The sequence below is a fragment of the Vulpes vulpes genome, chromosome 1, assembly GCF_048418805.1.
Source record: "Vulpes vulpes isolate BD-2025 chromosome 1, VulVul3, whole genome shotgun sequence".
NCBI classification, from domain to species: Eukaryota; Metazoa; Chordata; class Mammalia; order Carnivora; family Canidae; genus Vulpes; species Vulpes vulpes.
In genome coordinates, this window is record NC_132780.1 from 9032823 (window position 1) to 9057171 (window position 24349).

At 53.5% G+C, this 24349-nt stretch overlaps 2 protein-coding genes across 12 annotated transcripts; both read right to left on the reverse strand.

Moving 5' to 3' along the window:
• Window positions 1–3574: 3574 nt before the first annotated feature.
• On the reverse strand, window positions 3575–11914 carry DYRK1B (dual specificity tyrosine phosphorylation regulated kinase 1B). Of its 11 annotated transcripts, none has more exons than XM_072752497.1 (12): window positions 11713–11888; window positions 9515–9678; window positions 8347–8466; window positions 8070–8258; window positions 7774–7921; window positions 6619–6905; window positions 5747–5893; window positions 5525–5665; window positions 5197–5232; window positions 4917–5112; window positions 4412–4518; window positions 3575–4317 (listed from the first exon to the last, which is right to left on the reverse strand). In XM_072752497.1, the coding sequence occupies exons 2-12, from the start codon at window positions 9575–9577 to the stop codon at window positions 3946–3948; spliced, it is 1806 nt and encodes a 601-aa protein (XP_072608598.1). In that variant the 5' UTR covers window positions 9578–9678; window positions 11713–11888; the 3' UTR covers window positions 3575–3945. The 11 variants fall into 11 exon arrangements, with proteins under 11 accessions (XP_072608598.1, XP_025865847.1, XP_072608603.1 ...); XM_026010062.2 differs by lacking the exon at window positions 11713–11888 and adding an exon at window positions 10937–11107; XM_072752502.1 differs by lacking the exon at window positions 11713–11888 and adding an exon at window positions 10537–10597.
• Window positions 11915–12255: 341 nt separating this feature from the next.
• FBL (fibrillarin) lies at window positions 12256–23044 on the reverse strand. Its single transcript, XM_026010060.2, has 9 exons — window positions 22876–23044; window positions 17654–17800; window positions 17439–17540; window positions 17254–17348; window positions 15837–16007; window positions 14808–14940; window positions 13640–13752; window positions 12492–12637; window positions 12256–12382 (listed from the first exon to the last, which is right to left on the reverse strand). Exons 1-9 carry the CDS (start codon window positions 22883–22885, stop codon window positions 12358–12360), a joined length of 942 nt encoding a protein of 313 aa, XP_025865845.1. The 5' UTR covers window positions 22886–23044; the 3' UTR covers window positions 12256–12357.
• Between the last annotated feature and the right edge of the window lie 1305 nt (window positions 23045–24349).

Sequence of the window (24349 nt, forward strand, 5' to 3'; positions counted from 1 at the left end):
CACCTCCTCTCACTGCTTAAAGTTCTTCTTGACTTTCTACTACACATGGGGCAAGGGCCCAAACTCCTTACAGGGGCTACATGACCTGGCCTCTTGCCTCCCCTCGGCCTCTAGGTTCCAATGCACCACCACCACCACCACCACACACACATACACACACACACACACGCACACACACAGACTCTTACCTTTTTATTTTAAAAAAGAATTTATTCACTCAAGAGAGAGATAAAGAGAGAGAGAAAGTGGGGAGAGGAGTAGAGGGACAGGGATAAGCACTCTGGTGAGGACAAAGCCCGACTCAGGGCTCAATCTCGTGACCTGAGCGGAAACCAAGAGTCGATCACTTAACTGACTCAGCCACCCAAGCGCTCCCACACTCTTACCTCTTAATGGAGTGCCTTAATGTCTACACCTGCATCACTTCAACCCTACTTCCTGGAGTCCAAATGAGATTTCCAATCTAATAAGTGCTCTTATGGCACTTGCTATCTTTCTCTGTAATTGACATCTGTGTGATTAGCTGAAGATTTGCACTCCCATCCCTGAGACTATGAACTCCCTGGGGACGGGGAAACTGTTTTGTTCTCTGCTGTGTTCTTGATGCTGAGCTCGGTCGGAGCAGAGGCAAGATGAAATACTTGTTGAATGTCTGATACCTCAGAAAACTTAAAAGGCAGTCTTCCAAAGTTCTTTGGAAAAGGGATTGGAGAGACCCTAGGATGTCGGGATCAGGATCTGTCTCTTGAAACCATCCGCTGACCTGTCCATTCAGTAAACAGTTATTGAGCTCTTGCTATGTGCCAGGAGTGCTTCTAGATGCTAAAGATAAAGCAGGATGTAGACAAAAGCCTCTGTCTCATGAAGCTTATGGTCTGCTGTGGGTGACAATAAACATGATAAATAACTTATACAGGGAGTTAAATAGTGATGTAATCAATACTAAGGAATAAAGAGAAGTTAATATACAAATGTTAGCCATATAATTTTAGAAGGATGGTCAGGAAAGTTCTCAAGAAGATGATATCTGAGTAAAGACCTAAAGGAAATGAAGGTGAGCCTTGACTATTTGGAGAAGGGTGTTCCAGGTAAAGAGAGTAAGCACAAAGGCCCTGGGGCAAGTGTGGTTGGAGCAGAGTGAGCAAGGTGAAAGGAGCAGGCAGAGAGGCAGCAGGGACAGATCATGCAGGGCCTTGCAAAAGCCACGGAAAGAACACTGGAAAATACTGTGAGACAGAGCCACAGGAGGGTACTGAGCAGGAGAGAAATGTGACCTGATACAGGTATTCAATGCCCCACTGGCTCCACATGAGAAACAGACTGTGGGGAGCACAGAGACCATTGAGCACGCTGCCGTGATGTCTAGGCAGGACATTAAGAGTGGACGGGACCAGGGTGACAGGAGTCGAGGTGGGAAGAAATGGTGGTTCTGAATATACTTTGTTGATGGATCAGACATAAGTATAAGACAACGAAGGAGGCAGCATTCACTGACAACGTGGGAAGAACAGGTTTTGGAGAAAAGACTGGAGTTCAGTTTGGTCAAGATAGAGGGTCTCAGCATGATTATAAATATCTTGAGAGAAAAGATATCACGTGGGCAGTCAGCAAGTCAGGGAGAGGTTCTGCACTGGAAACAGAAATGTGGACATACATTTCCGTGCTTATCCCAAATTCGTTAAGGGACCTACATGGTTTGGACCCCGCTGATGCCTCGAAGCTCACCTTGCACCTTGCTAAGTCAATGGTTCTCTCTCTCTCTCTCTCTCTCTCTCTCTCTCTTTCTTACACACATACACGCGCACACATGCGCACACACCATCCTGGGCCTTCCACTTGCTAACTATGTGATTTTGGGTGAGTTATTTATCTTTCTCTGCCCTCAGTGTCCTCGTTTGCAAAACGGAGATCATAATAGTATCTGCCTCCCAGGACTCTTCATTCAAAAATTTTCCTTTATTAAGCATCTCCCATATGCCAGGCGCTGTTCCACCTGATGAAGATGCCCTTTTCCAGCCCGTCTCCGCCTCCCCTCCCACACAGCCTGGAAGCCATACCTCAGGTCAACTCAGCCTTCCGGACATCTCTCCTACCCATTCCTTTTCTTTTGTCCCAACCAAGACTCCTGCCCTGGTTCATTCCCAACATCTCTTGCCCAGGATCGTGCCACAGCCCCCACCCTGGGTTCCCGGACCCTAGTCTCTTCCCCATCAAGCTATTCCTCGATGGCAGCAGATTAGGCCATGCCCCTTCCCTTCTAAAAATCCTCTCGTGGCTCCTCAATGCCCTAGGACAGCGTCCAGGCTCCCTAAACGGCCAACAAAGTCCTCCACGATCGAAGTCATACAGAACTTTCAGTTAGATCTCCAACACCACACCTCCCGCAGTTCGCATTCACAGTTACTCATCGCTGCCTGTGCGCAAACCGCCGCACCACGGCCGCCGCAAACATCCTGCCTCCAGGCTTCAGCTCCGACAGCTGCTCCTCCTCCAGGAAGGTCTCCCTACCCGTGCCTCGTCTAGCTTCCCTCCGCCTCCCTTCCCGAACATCTGCAGGTAAAACGGCGTCCTCGCCTGGCTCTCCTACCGACCGGGGCTCCCCGCGAGCTGGCCCCGACACCGCGACTAGTGATGCTCCGCGCAACGGGGCCGCTTCGGGCCTCAGCACCTACCTCTTGCTCCGGGACCGCAGGCGCTGAACCTGCAAGGTCTCGGGGAGCAGCACCGCGGCCCACCTTCCGCACGCCCGAGAACTCGACACCGCGCAAACCCTTGCCAACGCCGCCCAATCACGGCCTTCTCCTTCTCCTCAGCCCGCCTCAAGCATCCCCCCACCCCCGGTCCACCCCTGGCTGTCTATTGGCTGCCCGGCAGCCCGTCCCTAACTCGCGAGCGAAGAGAATTCTGGTCTTTGTAGTCCCCTGACGAAAAGACAGAAAAAAGGACTGCTACGCAGAACTCCATTTCCCAGGAAGCGCCGCGCCCCAGTGCAGGGAGACGGCGGACACTTTTGAATCAGGAGGCTCTTGATTGGCCGGCTGGGAGACAAAAGTTTCCAAATTGCCATGGAAACACACCCACTTACCTGGAACCCCAGGAAAATCTTTCTGCCCGAGAATCTCAAAATGCTTTGCTCCGTCATGGTTCCACAGGGTGAGACCAGACGTGGGGGGTAAAATCTGTACCCACTGCCTGCCTGCCATTTTCCCCACATGGCACCACTAAGGCCTGCTGCGTGCGTTCAGCACCCACTGGATGCCTGCTTGGCATAAAGAGCCACTCCTGTGGAGACTTTTTCAGAGACAGGCCAGAGCTGAGCCTTTACTCTTTCAGGGTCTCTGTCTACCATGGAAAAGACAAACGTGGGCTAGGACCCTATCCAGGATTTCTGTCTAGGATTCCGTAGCCCCAGAGGTCCTGCAGCCCCATGTCTCCACCAATAGCCATAACTTCCCCAGGGACGCATCCCACGTGACAAAGCTCTTCTGATACCCCCTCCCCAAATACTGTTCCCCACCACGTCTCTGAGGGCCATGTGAGGGGAACCGAGGCCCTGCAAACGCTCAGGCAGGCATGTGAGAAAGCTCTTTACTGGGGGGTACAGCAAGGAGGAGCAAGGCCATCTCCCCCTACCTGCCCCCACCCCCTCCTAGGGCCCTAGGGTGAAGGGGGTCTCCCCCCAACACCGGACCACCACTGTCTTTGGTACAATAAATAGAAAACAAGGGGGGGGGGGGGAGAGGGGGCCAAGGGTCCAGTCCTTAATGGGGAGGGTGCGCCTAGACCCCTCTCCTTGACCCCCTGCCCCAGGCCCCAATCAGTGCAGGCCTCACCCACCCCAGCTGGGTAGCAGCAATTCCAGTCAAGGGGAGAGATGAGGATGGGAGCCCAGGGCCCCCAGATGGGGGGTATGGCTTCAGGAGGGGCCCCAGGGAGGGGGCTGGGTCATGAGCTGGCTGCCGTGCTCTGGGGTACACCACGGAGGCCCAAGCGAGGCCCCAGAGTGGCAGGGTTATCAGGGGGTGGGAGGGGTGGACGACCTCCTGTCATCCGAGTCCGGAGGGCTGAGGCAGCCGGGTGCTGGGGGGCAGGCGCTGGGTGAGGTGGGGAGCAGTCTGGAGGGCCGCCCACCAGGCTCACATCCATCAGCTCCGGGGGTGGTGGTGAGGTTGGTGATGGGGGACGACCAAGGCATCGGGGTTGGGGGGGTAACTGGGCCCCGGCCCCTGGCAGTGACGAGGTGGAAGCAGGGGCCTGATGTGTCTTGTGGGGCACATCACCCCCTGCCCAGGGGCGCAGCGGCTGGGAGGGTGGGACCTAAAGGAGCAAAGGAACAGTGGGTGATGGAGACCCAGGTCCTAAAGCCCCAGATACCTACTCCCCACCTCCCAAGTCCCCCAGGCCCCAGTACCTGGGGGCTGTTCATCTCACAGTCAGTGATGGGGGGCCCAGGGCCCCCACAATATCGGTTGCTGTATCGGTAGGTCCGGTTGTCACTGGAGGAGCCACTGGAACCTCCTGGAAGTGCCAGGGGAGGAAATGAGGAGACGCCTTAGGTGAGGAGAGGTGGTGGTTGGATTTTTCAGTGTCTGAGTTTGGTTTGTGACCCAGGCCCAGGCCTGGGCTTTGGACAAGAGTCTATTTAGAGGATAGGGCCCAATTATGAAATTATGGGTCAGAGCTCAGTTTTGGATATCAGAGTGAAAAGCAGTTTGGGCAGCAGATTGAGCCCAAGCTCAATCTCAGAGATCAGGTCAGAACCAGTCAGAACTCTGTTTGCCCCACTTGTTCTGGAGTTCAGGATCATGCAGTTTCAAAGCTCTAGATGAAGGCCCAGTGTGGCCAGGTCCCCCAGGCCAGGCCAAACAAGAGCTGCCCACCCTCCTGTTCTACCCCACCTGGCACTGGGCACCCACCAGAGCTGGAGATGGAGCTGGCGGTGCTGGAGGAAGGACAGGTGTCAAGGGGTGCGGGCGAGGTGGAGGCACTGCTGCCTGCCGGGCCCGTGTTGGTGGCCTCATCAGCCGTGCGGCGGAAGAAGCCGTGCTGCAGAGCCCCCAGTGGGCTGATGCGGGCGGCGGGCTCATACTCCAGCATTCGCAGCACCAGGTCCTGGAAGCGGAGGTAGTCGGCGGGGCTGTGGCCCGGCTCCCCCGCCCGCCGGCCCCCGGGCCCGCCCGTCTGCACGCCCAGCACCTCCTGCAGCCGCCGTGTCCCGGGGCCCTGGTAATCCTGGCAGGGAGGGGGTGGGAGGGGGGGCAAGAGAGTGGCCGTCAGTGGGCAGGAGGGGCAGGGAGACACACACGGGGAAACAGAGGCACAAGAGAGAAAGTGGAAGGAGAGAAGCTAAGAAGAGTTGTGGGGTGGGTAGGAGAGATGGGGTGGGGCAGGACGAAGGACAGACAAGGGGAGAGGAAGGAAGGGAAAGACACAAGGGAGAGGAAGCAGGGAGAAAGGAAGCCCCAAGTGTGAGAGAGTGAGGGGCCACCAGGGTGGGAGGAGCGGCATGGGGCAGGGGCCGCACCTTCCTGAGTTCCTTTGTCCTTCGTAGGGTCCAGCCACCCCCAGGCAGCCGTTCAAAGTACTTGCGAGCCTTGGGTGCCTGGTCCAGCATGGGGGCTGGTGGGATGCCCAGCACCTCCACAATCCGGTTCATCTGGTCCACCTGTGAGCAGGTGGGCAGTCAGGGTCATCAGGCCATCCAGGCCTCCGCCCCCTCCAGCACACCCCTTCCTCAGGAGCACACCTCATTAGAACCACTGAAGAGGGGCTCTCCGGTGTGCATCTCCACCAGGATGCAGCCCAAGGACCACATGTCAATGGCCAGGTCGTAGGGTGTGCCCAGAAGCACCTCAGGCGACCGGTAGAAGCGGCTCTGGATGTACTGGTAGATCTGGGGAAAAAGCAGGGAACAGGGCAACAGTCAAGAGAGGTCCCAGCCTCCCCTAGTAGTGCCAATGACATACTCAAAGCTAAGACAAGCTTCCTTCCATGCAACTGGAGCATTAGGGTTACAAATCTTGAGGACATCACCCACTTTCCAGGAGCCACTACCATCACTTATTTTATTCATCAGCCTCAGAAGTCTCTGCTAGCCTAGTCTGACCCTGATCTTCATCCAAAGGCTGACTTGACCCTTCTTGGTCATCAGAGGTTGGCAGTCTGCAAGACCAGGCCTTTCCCACCACCCCCCATTCAGACCCTTTCCAAGCCATCTCAAATGCCTGCTGACTCAAAGCTGCAAACTAAAGCACCCGTCCCCCACCTCCTCCCCAGCTTTCAGAGCACCGGGTAAACAAAACCTAGCCAAACGCCACTCCAGGCTCAAAGCCAACCCCACTTCACCCTGTCCACTTTGAACGCCTCATAGCTGGCCTTGCCTCCTCAGGCTTCTCTTCCTTTCCTACTGGGTACTATACCCTGTGGCCCTCTCCTTTTAACCTCCACACCAGCTGGCCTTGCAACGCTAGGTCGCCAACACCCCATTCCAATACCACCCCCTAGGCCACCTCGGGCCGCGCCCCCGCCCCGCCCCGCCCCGCCCGCCACTAGTTGGCCCCGCCCTCGGGCCACACCCACGCCGCGAGCCCCGCCCCCGCCCCCAGGGCCGCGCCGCACCCGCTGGCCAAGCTGGCAGGAGCTGCCAAAATCCACGATCTTGATGGCGCTGCGCTTGGGGTTGCAGAGCAGGATGTTCTCGGGCTTGAGGTCGCAGTGAATGATGCTGAGCTCGGGCGTGGCCAGGAAGAGCAGCGCTGTGCAGAGCTGCTGCGCCAGCTTCCGCGTCAGGTTCAGGGAGACGCCGCGGAAGTGTGTGTTGCGCAGGAGGTCGTACAGGTTGTAGGAAAGCAGCTCGAACACCAGGCACAGGTGGTTCCGGAACATGAAGTGCCGCTTCAGGTGCACTGCGGGGAAGGGGACGGAAATGGGCCTGACGGGGAAGCTGAGGCTCAGAGAGGCCTGGTGGCGGCCGGGGATGCACAATAGTAGGCAGAGGGGCCGGAAGCCGATCCGGGGCTCTGCCTCTTGAGGGCTGGCCAAATTGTGGTGTGCCCACGGGAAGCAGCTGCTCGTCAGGGTGTTTTTTTATGATCTGGAACTCGATTCACATCAAGAGAAAGAGTTCCTTGATTAAGAGAAGCTCATTCTTTCCAAGTCTCTGTCAAACTTTCTGATAAACCAGAGAACGTTTCCTTGTGGTGCTGATGGGTCTTCTTTACTGCCCTTCTACATTTTCTCACTTAATTTTGTAACATTGTTTTAGTCTCAGTTCTATTTATTTTTGTGGCAGGGGACACTCGTTTTCCATTTAGGGTAAGGATGTGTATTTAAAAAAACACACTTTTTCAATCCACTTGCCTTTTCTAAGAATCAGTATGGGAAAGAGGAAAAGACTGATGCAGATGTTATGACTATAGGCCTGGGAGCCCACTGCCTGGTGAAATTATAGCCCCTCTGAGTACAAATGCTCTGGCTTTATGCAAGTGATAGCACGTGAATGCCTCTGTCGTCGTCTCCAAGCTGTGGGCCAAGGTGCCCCTTCCCCCCAGAGCTGTGGTCAGACTGGAGCCAGTTAAATCAGGGAAAGTGCTTGCAACAGGGCCTGACCCTTAGCGAGCACCCAATACACTGTGACCAAAGCCATCATGGGAATAGGGAAACAATCACTAAGGCGGCAGGAGAATCGCTGATGTCAGGGGATTCCAGACCAGCCCCTGCCCTGAAGACACTGACCCAGTACTGTACTGGGTGTACTGCTGCCCCAGGCCTCACCTATATAGTACTTCATCTCTGTGTCATGCTGGTTCATCAGCTCCAGCAGCCGCAGCTCAATCTGGGCCTGGTTTAGGAAGGCCTTTTTGTTCTTGATGATCTTGATGGCCACCAGCTCCTGGGTCTGATGATCATAGGCTTTCACCACCTGCCGGGGCAGGGCATGTTACAAAGTGAGGAAATGCGGGGTAAGGGGATGGGACACAGAACAGGGCACTATTCCTTTGTGGGTCAGTATCAGTGGATGCCCATGCCTCTCTATCCCTGGGTCAGGGTGGAAGGGGGGCATCCCGCACCTGGCCAAAGGAGCCTTTGCCGATGAGTGAGTCAATCTCATAGCGCTCCAGCCAGCGCTCGCCACTGCGCACAATGTAGTCATGGTTGTCATCGTCGTAACCATGGTTCAGGACCTTCTTCTCCTTCTTGGTGCTCGAGTCCTGAGGTGGCGCCTGCTGGGCCCGCCGCTTCTTCTTCGCATAGTATACCTGCCCAGCCAGCCAGAAGATAAGGATTGCTGAGTGCCCTGTGCCAGCTGCCAGGACCCCTCAGCACCTGGTTGGGTCCCCCGCCCACCTCATTGATGTGCTTGTAGGTCTTGATGAGGTCCACGGAGAGCTTGCGCAGCGGAGCTGAGGTCGCGTCCCGGAAGGCCAGGGGCAGCCTCCGTGGCAACAGCCGCACATCAGGCAATACCTGCAGGGTGAGGCAGGGCGGGGGGGGGGGGGGGGGGGGCGGGGAGGGGTGCGGCATGGGCACTGAGGATAGGCCTTTACCTCTAACAGACAACCTTAGGGAGAACTCTCTGGGTGGCCGGGTCATTGTTACCATACACACATTTTACTTGATCACTGTGTGACAACCCAACCAGGATAGAAATTCCCCAAAGGCAGAGACTGTCTTGTTCTTGCTGTATCTGCAGTGCCAAGTAGCGTTTGGCACATAGTGGGTGGTCATCAGAGATTTGCCAAGTGAATGAATGGTGAACTATTTTCTCCTGACCTTTCATCCTACACCTTTACTCCTTTCTGAACTTCCGTGGGAGAGATCAGATAGAAAACATAGGCTCTGCCCTTCCCAGTCCTTTGCCTGAAACCATCATTCTGGGTGTCCCATCTTGAAGGCTGCCTTACCCTTTTCCTGTGGTATCTTCCTATCCTTCACCCCCAACTCTGCACATTTTGCTCCAGTCTTTTGGGAGCCAGCACCCTGGACCTCCTACCATCCTGCTTCAAGCTCTACATTTCAGAGCCTTGACAGTCTCCACCTCTGAATATCTTTACTCTGTAGTGTAAGATGCTGCTGGCTCCAGGATCCTTTGGACTCAGACTTCTCTCCCTGGCACCCCAACTGCCCATCTTTCACTCTGGACCTTTTTTCCTTAGTGAACATTTACTGGGTGTTTCCTAGGTGCCAGGCACTATTCTCAGCATTTTACATGCATTTCATTAATTTGCTTAACCTCACAACAATCCTTCGAGGTAGTTATCATTCTTGGCTTCATTTTAAGAGAAAGAAAACTGAAGCAGGTAGAACCTAAGTAATTTAACCCCGTGTCAGGATTTGAACCCAGGCTATCCAAACAGTCTCTGCCACCAACTTCTCTATTATCTTCCACTCCAGATAGGCTTTTCATGGCCCCAGGAGACTGCTCTGGGCAACCAAATGATCTTTTGGCTCCAAGACCCTTCTATCCCCAGCCTCCCCCTACCCCAGGCATGTGAGGAGCCAGCTGAACGCATACCTGCGTGTGCTCCTGGGGCCCCGGGAAGCCAGAGAAGGGACCATGGCCCGGTGGGACGGCCATGGTGGGCTCAGAGGGCCGCAGGGGAGCGAGGCCTGGAGCGGGAGCCCGGCCGGGGGGCGCCTTCTCGCATCCTGCACCTCGGCTGCCACCGCCGCTGAGACCTGAGAGCAGGCGGGAGGCAGGGGAACAACATGGAACAAGAAGATGTGTGGGACAGGGACAGGTGGGGAAGAGGTGGACACCAGAGAGAAGGTAGGGCGTAGGGAGAGGAGAAAAAAGGACAACAGGTGGCAATGAAGAAAGGGGACAGTGAAAAATGGTGGGGTGGGGGTGGGGACACAGCAGAGTCCCTCAACAAATGATTACCAAATAAATGAAGTAGGTGGCACAAAGAGGGGAACATGTGAAAGGGAATGATTGGAAGCCAGGCAGGGATAAAGGCCATGACAAGAAAGGACAAAAAGACACCAATAATTGGGGTGAGAAAGAGAAGAAAAAGATAGAAACCACAGACAGTATAGGTTTGCTTCCCATTTCTATTTATGGACCTCCCCAGGGCCCCCTCACTCCAGATCCTGCCCTCCTGCAGTCTTCCCTGATTGTCAGGATCACCTCTCTTATCACAGCAAGGTCCTTTCACTTCAAGATCTACCCTTCCCGGTAGATCCTAGAGAAGTCTAGGATTCCCCTCCCCCCAAACCACAAGAGAACTCTGGGCCCCCTCCACACCCATAGCAGAGTCCTCTGCAGGCCCCTAAAACCACATCAGGGTCCTGGAGAGCATACCAAGGTTATCCTGTTACACAGAGTTGTCCCTATATAAAAAATTCCTACCCCTATGGCATTCTCATCCATCAGGGCACCCCCTTCCCAGGGGACCCTCCCCATATCATGCCAAGACCTTATCCTTAGACCATTTCCTCTCACATCAGGGACCCTCCCCACCAGATAGTTTCTCTGTGCCACAAAAGGGCTCTTCCCCATATTAGTCCGTGGTCCCCCTCCCAATCAAGGCTCACTTTTTCTGATGGGAGCAAGGAGGAGCCGTCTCTTCCCTCGCCCTTCTCTCCCCTACACTGTATCTTTCCCTCCTCCCCCCATCCAATATTCCTACCAGGGCTCTTTCTCCAGTTACTCCTCTCTACACCAGGGTCAATCCACACCTGTGCCATTCCTAGAAGGCCCCCAGAAACCAAAATCCCCGAATATCACATAGAGTTCTCCCCTCCCAGAGTACCTGCCACACCAAAATCCTCTCCCCACAAGCCTTCTCCCATGTCAATCCCTTTCTCCTATGCCAAGCCTTGCCACTCCACGATCCCTCCTCTCTCTTGGAGCTCCCCCGCCCCTCACCCGAAACAACCTCTTCCCTGGGGCCCTCCCACAGCAGGACCGTCTCTCCCAGCACCCACCCCCTACCCGGGTCAGGGCTGGCGCGGGGCCCACGGGGGGCTGGGGCGCGGTGGGGCCCCCAGTGGGGTGGGCGAGCGGCCAGCATGGCGGCGGTGGCGGCAGAGAGGAGACGGCCGCCTGTCCCGGCCCGGCCGGCCCGGCGAGCCCCGCGGCGGGGAGGGCAAGCGGGACAGGCGGCCCGGTGGGTGACAACAGCAGCCGCCGCCGCCGGGGGCGGGGAGAGGAGGGAACGAGGGTCAGCCCGGGGCACGCGGGGGAAGGGGAAAGCAGGTGGACGGGGGAGGGGCGGGTTAACCCTCGCCCCGCCGGCCCCGCCCCGCGCAGCCACCCGCCCCTGGGGACCCAGGCGTCCCGCCCCCCACCCTGGAGGCCCGCCCCGGTCGGCGGAGCCCGGCGGGCGGGGCCAGCCTGAGCTTGGCAGTCCGCACCTGCCATGGCAACAACCGTGCCATTGGTCGCTGCTGCCAAGAGCTCAGCCAATCGCAGCTCAGAACAGCTGTTGCTAGGCGACGACGATGCAGCCGGAGGAGCCGAGCCCAAACAAAGGGCGGGAGCGGGGCCCCGCTACCCCCTCCCAGCCACCCTCCCAAGGCTGCTCCCTCGGGCTCGGCCACTTCCTAGAATCCGACTATGAATAGCCAGGCACGGCCTGCACCTGCCCGCCGCCCCCCTGCTCTGCTCCCTCGGCCTCGTGCTAAGTCTCGCGGCGACGCGGGCAGGGCGGGCCCGTACTGCCCCCTCCCCGCGAGCTCGTGCCGCCCCACCTGTAGCCGCGTTGTTACCTGAGGGCGCGGGCAAGGGGACTCAAGCTGCTCGGGAAGCCCGAGCTCAGACCTGCCCACTGGCTGAAGGTATCCGACGGACGCGGCGAGCCAGGGCCCGATTACCCAGTAATGCAACCAGCAAAATGGCGACCACAACAAACCGGCCCCCCCGCCCCGGGCTCCGCCCCCAACCCCCCCATTCGCTTCCCCCACGTGACCCAGGGTAATATTCTGCGCCTGCGCGCAGAGGGTCTACTGGCAGACGTGCACCGTAGGCTATCAGCCCCGCCCAGGCGCCGGAAGCCGGGTTACGGCTGCGCAAAAAGCAGCCCAGGGAGGAGCATGCGCACGAGGGACCGGATGAGCTTGTCCACCCCCCACCACCGCGCCAGTTGAAAAATGGCGCATGCGCACCGTTGAACGGAGGTCTCTGATCAGCATACAGGAGCGATGATGAATTTTTTTTTTTTCCTAAATAGATTTCACGCCCAAGGAGCCCAAGGCCGGGTTGAATTCACGATCCTAAGATCAAAACCTAAGCTGAGATCAAGAGGCCCAGGCTTAAGTGACGGAGCCACCCAGGTGCCCCTGGATGAGTCTTTTAATAGAAAAACACGTGTAACAGTAGCAACACAAATCTCTGGTAATCCAGATGGCGCCGGGTCAATTCTTCACCTTGGGAGGTGGCCTGTGAGAGGAAGGAGATAGAAGATTCAGAGCTTGTCACCATTTGGGGCACTCCTTCCAAGTGCTGACTGGCAGGGCTCCATCCCGGTGGGCTGCCGGCCCCTGCTCACCTGTACACACCCACCACTACAGCGTGGTCTCTTTCGTAGGGCTCTAAGGTCAACTGCTCTTGGGGCTTCATGTTCTCCTGCTGCATCTTCTTCACCTCAGAGGCAAACACAGCCTCAGCAGAGGCTGTGGAGTCAATGCAGTTGGCCTGCAGAAGAATTTGAATTTTACAAGCAAAGCACTGGACTGTTTTCCTTTTTGTTGTTCTTAAAAAAAAAAAAAAAAAACAGATTTTTTTTTTTTTTTTTTTTTTTTTTTTTTTATTGGAAACTCAGTGAAACTCAGGTTTTGGAAATGTAGGGAAAGACTTCATTAGAGAAGTTTTCAATTTGGTTTGGATTTGGAACAGGAAGGCTTCAACAGATACTGTCTTAAAGCTGGTGTTTAAATTTTACACCCAGGTTTTTGTGTTTGTTTTTTCTACTTCCTCTTCTTTAACAATAGTAACAATGCTGAGAATACTGAAACAAATGTAGCAAAAGGCTAGCAAATGGTGAATCTGGCTGAAGATCTTTAAATATAACGTTTTTGAAAATGCATCTAGTATTCATCTAAAATTTTATACAAGGCTCTAGTCTAACACTTTATATTGATAAATTTAATCATTGCATCAACACTAAAAGAGATACGACTAATATTCCTACTTGACAAGTAAAGAAAACAAACACAGGTTGGGTAACTTGCTCAGAGTCAGAGAGCAAGCTGGAATTCAAACTTAAATGGTCAAGGGCAGCCAGGGTGGCTCAGAGGTTTAGTGCTGCCTTCAGCCCGCAGTGTGATCCTGGAGACCTGGGATCGAGTCCCACGTCAGGCTCCCAGCATGGAGCCTGCTTCTCCCTCTGCCTGTGTCTCTGCCTCTCTCTGTCTCTCTCTGTGTGTCTCGTGATAAATAAAATCTTTAAAAACAAAAAACCTTAAATGGTCAGACTCGGCCATCATGGACTTGACCACTACATTCTATTGCCTATTTAAACTCAAAGCCTTTTAGTTTTGTAGACCTTTTTCACCAAGGGCAGGGAAATGCAGGGTAGAGCCTGGGAATAGACTAGACTAGGAGAATGGAGGCCCTGGCCCCCTTGTTTTGACTAGCTGCTTGGCAGTTACAGAGAAAATACTACCACCCCATCTTAGACTCCTCCAAGCCCCGCACCTTAATGGAAATCACAAAGTGTCCTCCGTTACGAAGGAAGGTGTGGGCATTCAGGGCTACAATCCGGGTCTGGTCTGGCTGGGCAACGTCGGCAAAGATCACGTCCACCATTGCTAGGGAGAAATAAGTGGCACTTACAAGCTGGATCCACCAGATATTCCCAGCTCCTCCCGTGAGGCCTGTGCCCCATTACCAGAAGGTTTCTGGCATAGTCTTCCCTGCTTCCAGTCTCACTTCCCCCCGTTGATTCCCCCTTTCCCTCCACTGGACCCCCAGGATGGGTCCAAAACCCAGTCACACCATTCATTCATTCCTCTTGTAAACCATGATTGCCACCTACTCTGTGGCCAGCCCTGGGCCCGGTGTGGGGGACACAGAGACGAGTCAGACCTGGACCCTGCCCTCGAGATGCTCCCAGGTCTGGGGGGGAGACAGACACGTCATAAAAAGGCATGTAAAGGTGAGCACTTACAGGCAAGAGCGTCTGCAGGATTGTCAAAGGAAACTAAAGGGTATGGTATGAATGCATGGGGAAAAAAAAATACTCAAAACCAGCATAATGCAAAGTATTTTTAAGCCACTGTGATTAAATAAAACAACAAAAAATGGTATAATGAAAACTGAAAAAAAAAAAAAAAAGAAAAAGAAAACTGACTTTCTTAAATTGGGAAAAGGCGGCATTAAATTGTTCGTATTGGTTACCTCTGAGAGTGGTTTATAAGGAGTGTAACAGTAGCAATACGTTTTATATTGTACTTCCATTTTTTTTTTAATCTTTAAAAACCAAAGTAATATTCACAATGGGCCCCTCCGGGCCAGGCCACACTCAGTTTTTTATGATCAATCACCCCAGATGATGATACGGAGCTCTAAAGGGGGGCAGCATAAAAAATACCATGTTTCAGAAGTAGGCAGAAGTATGGGGGTGCCTAGGGGGTGCCTAGGGAGAGGGGCAGGAGATCGAAGGAAAAAAGGTTAGCCTTCCAGGGGTGCCAGACACCCAAGCTCCACAACCTCACCTGGCTCCCCTCACCCTCTTCATTCCTGCAGACTCAGGAGGCCTGCTCATCCATCCTGATTACATTTGAATCAGGGCTCTGGCCACCTCTTCCAAGAAACCTGGAGTGCCCTGGCCTACACAATCTGAGCCAATCCCTAGACCCCTCACCTATGAGCATGCGGTATTTGTGTGGGTGCCGAGCATCTTCAATAACAGGAATAATGTTGGTCCTCTTCTTGGCCAAGTTAATGAGGTCACGGCCAGAGCGGTGGGAGAACTCAACTGCATAGACTAGACCATCCTAAAACAATTAATAAAAACACTGATACTACTTTCAAGATGGAATACCTACTTTAAGCTCAAACACTGCATGTAGCATCTCTTCAAATCCACACAGAATCAAAACCCTACCATTTGACAACTTATTGTTGCCAAGGGTTATTCAATCCCACTTTGCTTGATCTGAGAGTCCAGTCTCCCCAGTACAGGCTTCAAACGAGGAAGCCAGGCACAGAGATGAAGTTCTAACAGCTAAGAATACTTACAATGGACTAGGCATTGCTCTAAGTACTTTACAGGAATTACCAGTATCTTCACAGCAACCTTATTTTCCAGAGGCATAAACCGAGGCTCAGAGAGTTTAAGAAATGTGCCGAAAACTACCTCACTGTTAAATGCCCACACCAGAGCCTGGGGTTTTAAACCACTACATTACACAGCCTACAAAGTCATGCAGATGGGCTAGGGGTCCTGAAGTGAGATGCACGGGTGACCTCTAACCAAGGAGCCTGCACAGTGACACAGAAATGTAGGCCCAGAAACTAATACCTGTTCTTTTAAGAGAAACCACAAGACCAGATTTGGGGGCATACATTTTTAAAGAGGACAACTAAATCCAACACTCTGGTATCTGTACCTTCGACCCCAGGGCCCCTCTAACTGCACTTACCCCAATACCCACGTCCCTTCCCTCCAGACCAGGAACTCAGGAATGGGACTAAATGAGCCTTTAGAGACTGGATGCTGCAAGCTGCTCCTTCTACTGCAGGCACTCTGAAGGAAGGGCCTAGCCCCAAGCCACATGGTACAGGGAAGCAACCAGGCCCACTGACTCCAGGCTGGCAGAGGCAGTCTCTGCCTCCTTTTCACCTCACCACTTGCCCTTACTCACCCCTCCTTAACCCTCTATCCACTCACCGGGCCTACGATGTCAGAGACGTGGGAGACAGTGGTGCCTGAGGCAGCGCCGAGGTAGAGCACCTTGGCCCCTGGCTTGATATGGATCTGGTCCACACCACCCAGGATTGCTGCCGCCAGCTTGGAGCGGAAGGGGTTCCAGGCACGGTACTCGATTTTGTCATCTCCTTCCTGGGCCGGGAGAGATGGGGATGAAGTTAGTGCCAGGTTTTTTTTGCTAGACCCCACTGCCCTTAGCCCTAGGGCCCAGGGTGCTCATTCATTGTTCAAGAAATGAACACAGGCACACATCAGTGACCATGATGGATGCAGTACCTGCCCTCTCATGGAGGTTAATGACTCAGGTAGAAGGGGCAGGGACAGACAATAAACACAGAGATAAAAGATCGTATCAGTTAACAGCAAGACCTGTATGTTCATTCAATAAACATTTGCTGTGCCAACACGTTCTGTGCCAGACCCTATGCCAGGCTACATAGTGAATGAGACAGACCCCTGCCCTCAAGGAGCAAGTCTACACCAAACTAACACGTACGGTACAGAAGCCAGTGACAGTTGCTAAGGAGAAAAGATCAAGCCAGGAAAGGACATACAGTAGGGGGAGAGGGCTGAGGAACAGGTGAAAATGAGGCAGGGTGGCCAGGGAAGTGCCTGGGAGACATATGCAGACCCGAAGGAGGTGGGAGCCATGCAAGTCACCTGGGGAAGCACATTCTAGGCAGCAGGAAAGGCAGCAAAAAGCCCTGAGCAGGGGTGTGCCTCATCATAAAGGTGACGTGGGATAATAGAGCAGAGGGTAGGCTGCTTTTCATGGACTGGGTGGCACAAGGTGGCCTTGTAAGAGACAGAAAGTGATGTTGACCAGAGATGCTGGTGATGAAAGGAACCAGACATACACACAGCTGGAGAGGAGTATTCAAGACAGAGGGAAGAGCAAGGAGACCTGTATGGCTAGAAGACTCTAGGTCTGGGGCAGGGGTGGGGGCACGGGCGGGGACGGGGAGCTGGAATGTGCAGGGTCTTCTGGGCCACACTGAGGACCTGGGACTTGAACCTGAAGGCAATGGGGATCTGACTTATGTATTAAGATGACTCCCGGGCAGCCCAGGTGGCTTAGCGGTTTAGCACTGCCTTCAGCCCAGGGCGTGATCCTGGAGACCCAGGATCGAGTCCCTTGTCAGGCTCCCTGCATGGAGCCTGCTTCTCCCTCTGCCTGTGTCTCTGCCTTTCCACTCCCCCCCTCTCTACCTTTCTCTCTGTGTCTCTCATGAATGAATAAATAAAATCTTAAAAAAAGGAAAAAAAAAAAAAAAAAAGCAAGAAATAGGTGACTCCCTAGCTGGCATGTGTAGGATGCATGGTGGGGGTAGGGAGACCAGACTGCTGACTACCCTGTCAGTTGGGGCCCTGGTCTCACCGAAATCGATACTCTCTTCTCTCCATAAACTGATTCCCCAGGGACCAGATTCTTGGTGACAAGTGCATCTTCCTTTCCTCGACAAATGAAGACACCTAAGTGAGGAGACCAGCGCAGGGTGAAGACTCTGGGCTGCACCCCACAACCCACCCCACCCTCAGCAGCTCTGCACCCTCCCTACTCACCCTCATGCCGATGAGGTTCCACCATCACATTTTTCCCTGACTGGTTTCCTCTCTTCCCTCCCCGACCACGACCCCGGTTGCCGCCAGACTGGAAACCTCCACCTACAAGGCAGAGACGAAGTGAGAGAGGGAGATCCCATGATCTCTTCCCTCCCCAAGCCCAGGGAAAGCCTCCTAATCATATCCCACCTTCCACCCCAACAAATGTCACTCACCACCTCGTCCTCCTCCTCCTCGGCCACGGCCCCTAAAGCCTCCACCACGACCTCTGCCGCCACCAAAGCCTCCTCGGCCTCCACCACGACCACCGCGGTCACCGAAGCCCCCTCGGCCACCGAAGCCGCCCCCGCGGGGGCTGAAACCTGTAGTGGCAACAGAAAGAGGAATTGGGGCAATTAAGTTTGAGAAGTTATGTCTCATAATTCCACGCAAAAAAATCAGGACCAATGCAGATGTCCACTGGCAGAATGGGCAAATAAAATAGGGAGTATTCATAAGCACCAGTGACGAGGATCTATATAATTACAACAGGTAGATAAATCTTATTAGAGTCATGGGGCGCCTGGGTGGCTCAGTGGTTGAGCACCTGCCTTTGGCTCAGGTTGTGACCCCAAGGTCCTGGGATCAGGTTCCGCTTCGGGCTCCTCGCAGGGAGCCTGCTTCTCCCTCTGCCTGTGTCTTTGCCTCTCTCTCTGTGTCTTTCATGAATAAATAAATAAAATCTTAAAAAAACCCAAAAAACCAACAAACTTAAGAGTCATGTTAAGTGAAAAAGCAACTCGAATACCATGTCCAATACAGTATTGGTCATAAGGCTCAGCAACAGCTAAAATTAAACAACGTTGTGCTGTGTTGATATACATGGTAACCCTGCCTCATGCCACCCCCCAAAAGAGGAAAGGGGACGATAAATGCAAAGCTGAAAATACTGGGGATTGAGAGGGAAATATGAACAAGATTCAGGTAGGGGAGGGACACCCAGGTAGATGTAGGTTACTGTCAATATGCTGCTTTTGTTGGTCAAATAGAAGGTTTGAAGAATCCACTCTATTTTCAGTGTTAGTCTGAAGCCTGTGCACGCATCGTGGCAGGAAGGGCCCCCAGACCCTGAAACCATGTCCGTGCCCTCCCACTTCTGAACTTCAGTCTGAAGGAAAAAGGCCAACCCCCAAACAGAGGGGAGTTGGCCATGATGTCTTTCTTGCTACCTCACTGACCTTCCTGCAAACTTGCAGAGGTCTCTCTCAGCTCAGAGGGAGAAAAAAAAACAAGAAAAAAGTCGAGTTGTCCTTTATGGATGGGCAACAGCACATAAGCAATTTAGGGCTTGTTAACTCGCCTGAAATCTGAAGGGGGGCAAAAAAAAAAAAAGATTCAGGGAGACTTGATTTTCATCACCTTGGGTCAGAGCAAACATGCACTGCACTGAGCAGGTAATGACGGCAGAAGCAGATGGCATTCTCCTGGTGCTAACAGATTCACTATCTGACTTTTCTGCGCCAGTGTCCTAAGCTCTGCACTACTTTGGGCAAAGCACAAGTTACAAAACAATAGTGTGACAATTAGGGATGCTCTAAAATGACCTCACCTGATGTCAACTACTCAACAGTAAACTTGCTAGAGTTTTTTGTAAAGGTGCATTATATCTGCGCGCTATGAAATCTTCACACACTGTAAAGGCGTTAAAGATGAAAATACGCAGGCGCCCGGCCTGGGGGGCTCAGTCGGTTAAGCAGCTATCTTCAGCTCAGGTCATGATCTCGAGGTCCTGGGATGGGTCCCCGCATCGGGCTCCCTGCTCCCCTGCTCAGAGGGGAGGAGAGTCTGCTTCTCCCTCTGCCTCTGCCCACCTCCTTCCTGTGCACTTGCTCTCTCTCAAATAAAATTTTTTTTCTTTTTTTAAAGATTTTACTTATTTACTCATGACAGACAGAGAGAGAGAGGCAGAGGGAGAGAAGCAGGCTCCATGCAGGGAGCCCGATGCGGAACTCGATCCCAGGGCTCCAGGATTACATCCTGGGCCGAAGGCGGCACCAAACCGCTGGGCCACCAGGGCTGCCCAATAAATAAAATCTTTAAGAAAAAAATTTTTTTAAAAAGATGAAAATGTAGAGCTTTTAAACATTCCTAATTTAAGTACTAAAAATTAAGTTTCAGAATTCCTGAAGAGTCGCCTTTACTCCCTCTACAGGCTCCTGCCCACAGGGCAGCTACAGATGGACCTTCTCCAAACCACAAAATTGGATCTCTTGATCCCCTTGCCTAAATCCCTTCCAATGGCTTTCCATCATGTTGAAAATGCAACTGAAATTCCTGTCTCTGGCTTCCAAAGCCTGAAATCAGTGGCTCTCACCTTTGGCTAATCCCTGGAACTTAGAGATCCCGATTTAGGTGTAGGGGCCTGAGCATTGGGCTTTTTAAGGTTCCCCAGGCAATCTGAAATGTGCAGCCTGAACTAAGAACGACCATACAATGTCGCTGACTTTTGGGCCCTCACGCTTTCTGTCCTGGGCCTTGCACCCTTCCTCCTCAACTAACTCTCCAGCTTCTAAGCCCTTCATACCTGCTGTCCTTCCTGCACACATTAGCTGGGCTCACCCACTTCTTCGCTGCACTCAGCTCTCTGATGAAACATTCTTTCCTGAGAAGGGCCTTCGGGCTCCCTACCTTTAGCTTCTTCCTATCAAGCATCACACAGGGCACTTTCCCTGGGTTCTGCCCCGGGCGGGGGAAGCACCTTCTCTGTTCATTCAGGGAGCCCCAGTCCCCGCCCCTCAATCAGTTCATGTGTCCCGTACAGGGCGATGGAGATGCCACTCATGGCCCTAGAGAGTAGGGAAGGTTCATGGGAATCCTGAAAACTTTATCTGTAAGACAGAGATACGGTGATAACAACCACACAGAGTAGGAAAAAAATGTCTTAATACACACAAAGCACTTCCCTCAACACACTGCCTGGCACACAGTTTGAATAGGAGTATTTTTTTTAAACACTTTTTAAAAAATTTTTATTTATTTATTTATGATAGTCACACACACACACACAGAGAGAGAGAGAGAGAGAGAGGCAGAGAAAGAGGGAGAAGCAGGCTCCATGCAGGGAGCCTGACGTGGGATTCGATCCCGGGTCTCCAGGATCGTGCCCTGGGCCAAAGGCAGGGCCCTGGGCCAAAGGCAGGCCTTAAACCGCTGCACCACCCAGGGATCCCTGAATAGGAGTATTTTAATGAGGGGAGGAGGAGTCCCCCTGCCCTTCCACTTAGGGGAGAAACCACTAGGCTGAAGAGACTCTCATTCCAAGCCTGATGGAACAGAGACCTGAGAAGTGCGGGCATAGCTAGGGGACCTGGGGGCATGAGTGTCAACTTGCAGTTCTAGGTACTCAAAACATACCTATTCATTTCAGGTCCAGGGGAGCTTACAAAAATATACCAGAAGTACTGACTCCTCAGGAAAACACAAACACACGTTTGCATACACATTTCCAGAAGTTTTGGGAGGAAGTTCCACGGACCCCCAGGTTTAGACCCTGCTCTCCTCCTAGAACCTTCCCATCTCAAAAACGGACACTCCATCCTTCCAGGTACATGTGTCCACACCCTGAGGTATCCTTGATCTCTCTTATACCCACATACAAGCTGTCGGCTTTATGTGCAAAATGTATTTCCAAAGTGTGACAATTTGTCAGGCAGGCCCACTAATATCACCCTGGCCCAAGCCACATCATCTCCTACTAAATCACCACAAGTTTCCTGCTAATGCACCTGCTTCCACTTGTGCTCCCCTGATGCCCTTTACATAAAAAACCAAGAAGGATCCTTTTAAATGTGTCAATCAGAGAGCATCCTGTCCCTGTTCAAAATCTCCCCAGGGCTTCTTCTCTGTCACACTCAAACCCTTAGTGAAGAGCTGACTCTTAACTTCTGCAACTTCATATCCTAACACAATGAGGGAATGGTTGGGCGGAGGGTATATCCTCCATTCCTGGGGGAATCAGACTGTAGGGTGCCTGCAGGCATGCCGGGGTATGATAGAGAGACACAGTCCAGCATTGCCTCCCCGCCCATCATTTCATCAGATCTCCAAATCCTGAAGAAACCCACCCTCCCCCTCCACCAGATGACCCCATCTCTTCACACATGCAGGGAGGGTGGGAGAAAAAGGAAGGAAAACGAAGACCATACTGGGAAACAGACCTTCTGGGTCACAGTGAAAGATTTCCCCAAACTCTAGCGAAGCAAGTTGTGGGGAGGGGCATTGCCTGATTTAGGAAGCCCCAAGTCACCAGGAAGAAAAACCCTAATTTTGTGCCTCTTGAGAAGAATGATAAAGATAACAGGTGGAGACAAATACTATTATGTCAAGTCCTGTGCTTTTCCCCCTCGGCCTAATTGAACTATAACTGACATGTATATATAACATCACATATGCCAACCTGTTGATTTATTTGTACACTTAATCTATTGCAAAGAGATTACCACAATATGCTACTTTTTCTTAACGTGATCTTGCTAAATTATAACTGGGCGCCATTTTACAAACGAGAAAACAGAGAAGTAAAGCCACTTGCCCAAGGTCACGCTGTAACTTAAGAACCAAAGCTAGTGCTGAAGTTTTGAACTGAGATCTTTCTTCCGTCAAAGCCAGCCCTCTCATCGATCTACCAACGGGGGAGGCGGGGTGGGTTCACCAGGATCCCGGGGAAAATCAAATGAATAAAATCACTCACGCGTCCTGTGACTATCTCCCTCCCCCACCCCACGCTAAGCCCGTCTTGGGCTCGTGACGGTTCATCTCACCGCGAGTTGAGCATCACGATCACTCACACCTCAGAGACCCGCCCCTCGGGAGAGTAGAGAGCGGGAAAGTGGGGCAGAAAGGGCCACACACTCCCAAGCCGGGAGTCCTCATTCACTACGGCCCTCCCTGAGAAGCTGGTCTGGGAGCTAAGGGGCTCTGGTTGCGGCGACACGGGAAGCAAACGGGGCTTCTCCCCGACCCCAAATCGGGACTCACCTCCGAGCCAACACATAATCCCCAAATCCCGCAGCCAGAGATCCAAGACCCCAGACGCCTGGATCCAGACTCTGGGTCGGTTGTCCCGACTGCCAGCCCCAGCCCAATAACCAGGACCCCTAATGACGGCCTCAGGGAGTCGAATCCTGGCTCCGGAACCCCCCTTCCAAACCCAGGACCCTCGACTCACGACCGTGACCTCCGAAGCCAGTCACACACCCCCAGACCCGGAACCCGCACCCCGGGCTCAGCGTCGCTTCACGGGGAGGAGCCAAGACCCCCTCGCCACCGCCACGGGCGACCGGAACCAGGACCCCCTCCCCACTAGCGACCGGATCCCCTGCCCCTAGGCCGGGGCCCCGCCCCTCGGGCTCCCGCCGGCCCCCAGTCCCCGACCCCGGCCCTCAACCCCGGCCTGCACCTGGCTTCATGGCGAGAGCTCAGCCCCGCGGCTCAGGACTCCTCGGCGGCCGGGACTACACGAGTCTGGTGCTTTCGCACGTGGAAAGGAGCGCACGCGCGGCGACGCACGGCGGGTGACGCAACCTCGCAGCCCCGCCCCTCGGAGCTCCTTCCGCGTCCGGAGCCCCGCGCGCGCTGTGGGCGGGGCTTCGCAAGCCTCTCAGGGCGCCGCCCCCGTGGGCGGCCTTAGGCGCGTCCATCGCGACGCTGAGCGCGCTTCCCGCCTTCTGTTGGGCGTGCGAGCCTCCCCGGAGCCGGGGCTCGTCACCTGCGCTCTCTGCTGCCCCTCTGCTCTGTGAATAACTTCCTAAGGTCTAGGCCCGAAAGCTTTCCCTGACCCATTTCCACCCGACGAACACGGACGATTCTGGGCTCACACATATGCAGTCGATTAAGCATTTATTTATTTATTTATTAAGATTTATTTATTTATTCATGATAGACACGGGGAGAGAAAGAGGCAGAGGCACAGGCAGGGGGAGAAGCAGGCTCCATGCAGGGAGCCCGACGCGGGACTCGATCCCGCGACCCCAGGATCACGCCCTGGGCCGAAGGCGGACGCTCCACCGCTGGGCCACCCAGGGATGCCCGGGGTTCATCTTCTAGTGGGAGGAACAGACACCAACTAAGTTATTAGAAGGCAATGAAAGTGCTTTTGATGGAGGAACAGAGGACTAGCTGAGGACAAAGCACTGGCCCAGGGCAGCACATTGACAAGTCCTTGAGACAGGCAGAGGGACAGTCCTCTATGGACTCAACTGCCTCGATGTTAATACTTTGTTAAGGGCAAAAGGCAATCTTAGCCTGACCCCCAGGATCCTGTGAGTTTACTTTAACATAAAAAAATTCCTTTAGAAATTTCCTTTATCTCTGGGATCCCTGGGTGGCTCAGCGGTTTAGCGCCTGCCTTCGCCCAGGGCGTGATCCTGGAGACGGGAGATCGAGTCCCACATCGGGTTCCTTGCATGGAGCCTGCTTCTCCCTCTGCCTCTCTCTCTCTCTGTGTGTGTCTCATGAATAAATAAATAAAATTTAAAAAAGAAATTTCCTTTATTTCTAAGTCTCCAAGATACATGTTGGCAATCATCCCCCAAGCACGTGGCCCACCGACATACATCTGAAGGGCCTCATGACTCAGGTTTTATTAGACGGTAATAAGTGCCCTTTTCCCAACAATAGCTACCCCCTCAAGGTGCTGGAAACCTTGCTTCCGAAATTCCGGAGAGAGTGTGCTATCCTCAAACCCCTCCCAGCTCCCGGGTATATAATCAGCCACCACCTCCCAGGCCCAAGGCAGCAGCCCTGGGTCCTGCCCCCATACTTTAATAAAACCATCATTTTGCACCAAAGATGTCTCAAGAATTCTTTCTTGGTGGTCGGCTCCGGACTTCACCCCACCAAACCTCACCTATAATTCCAAAACTTCATCACTT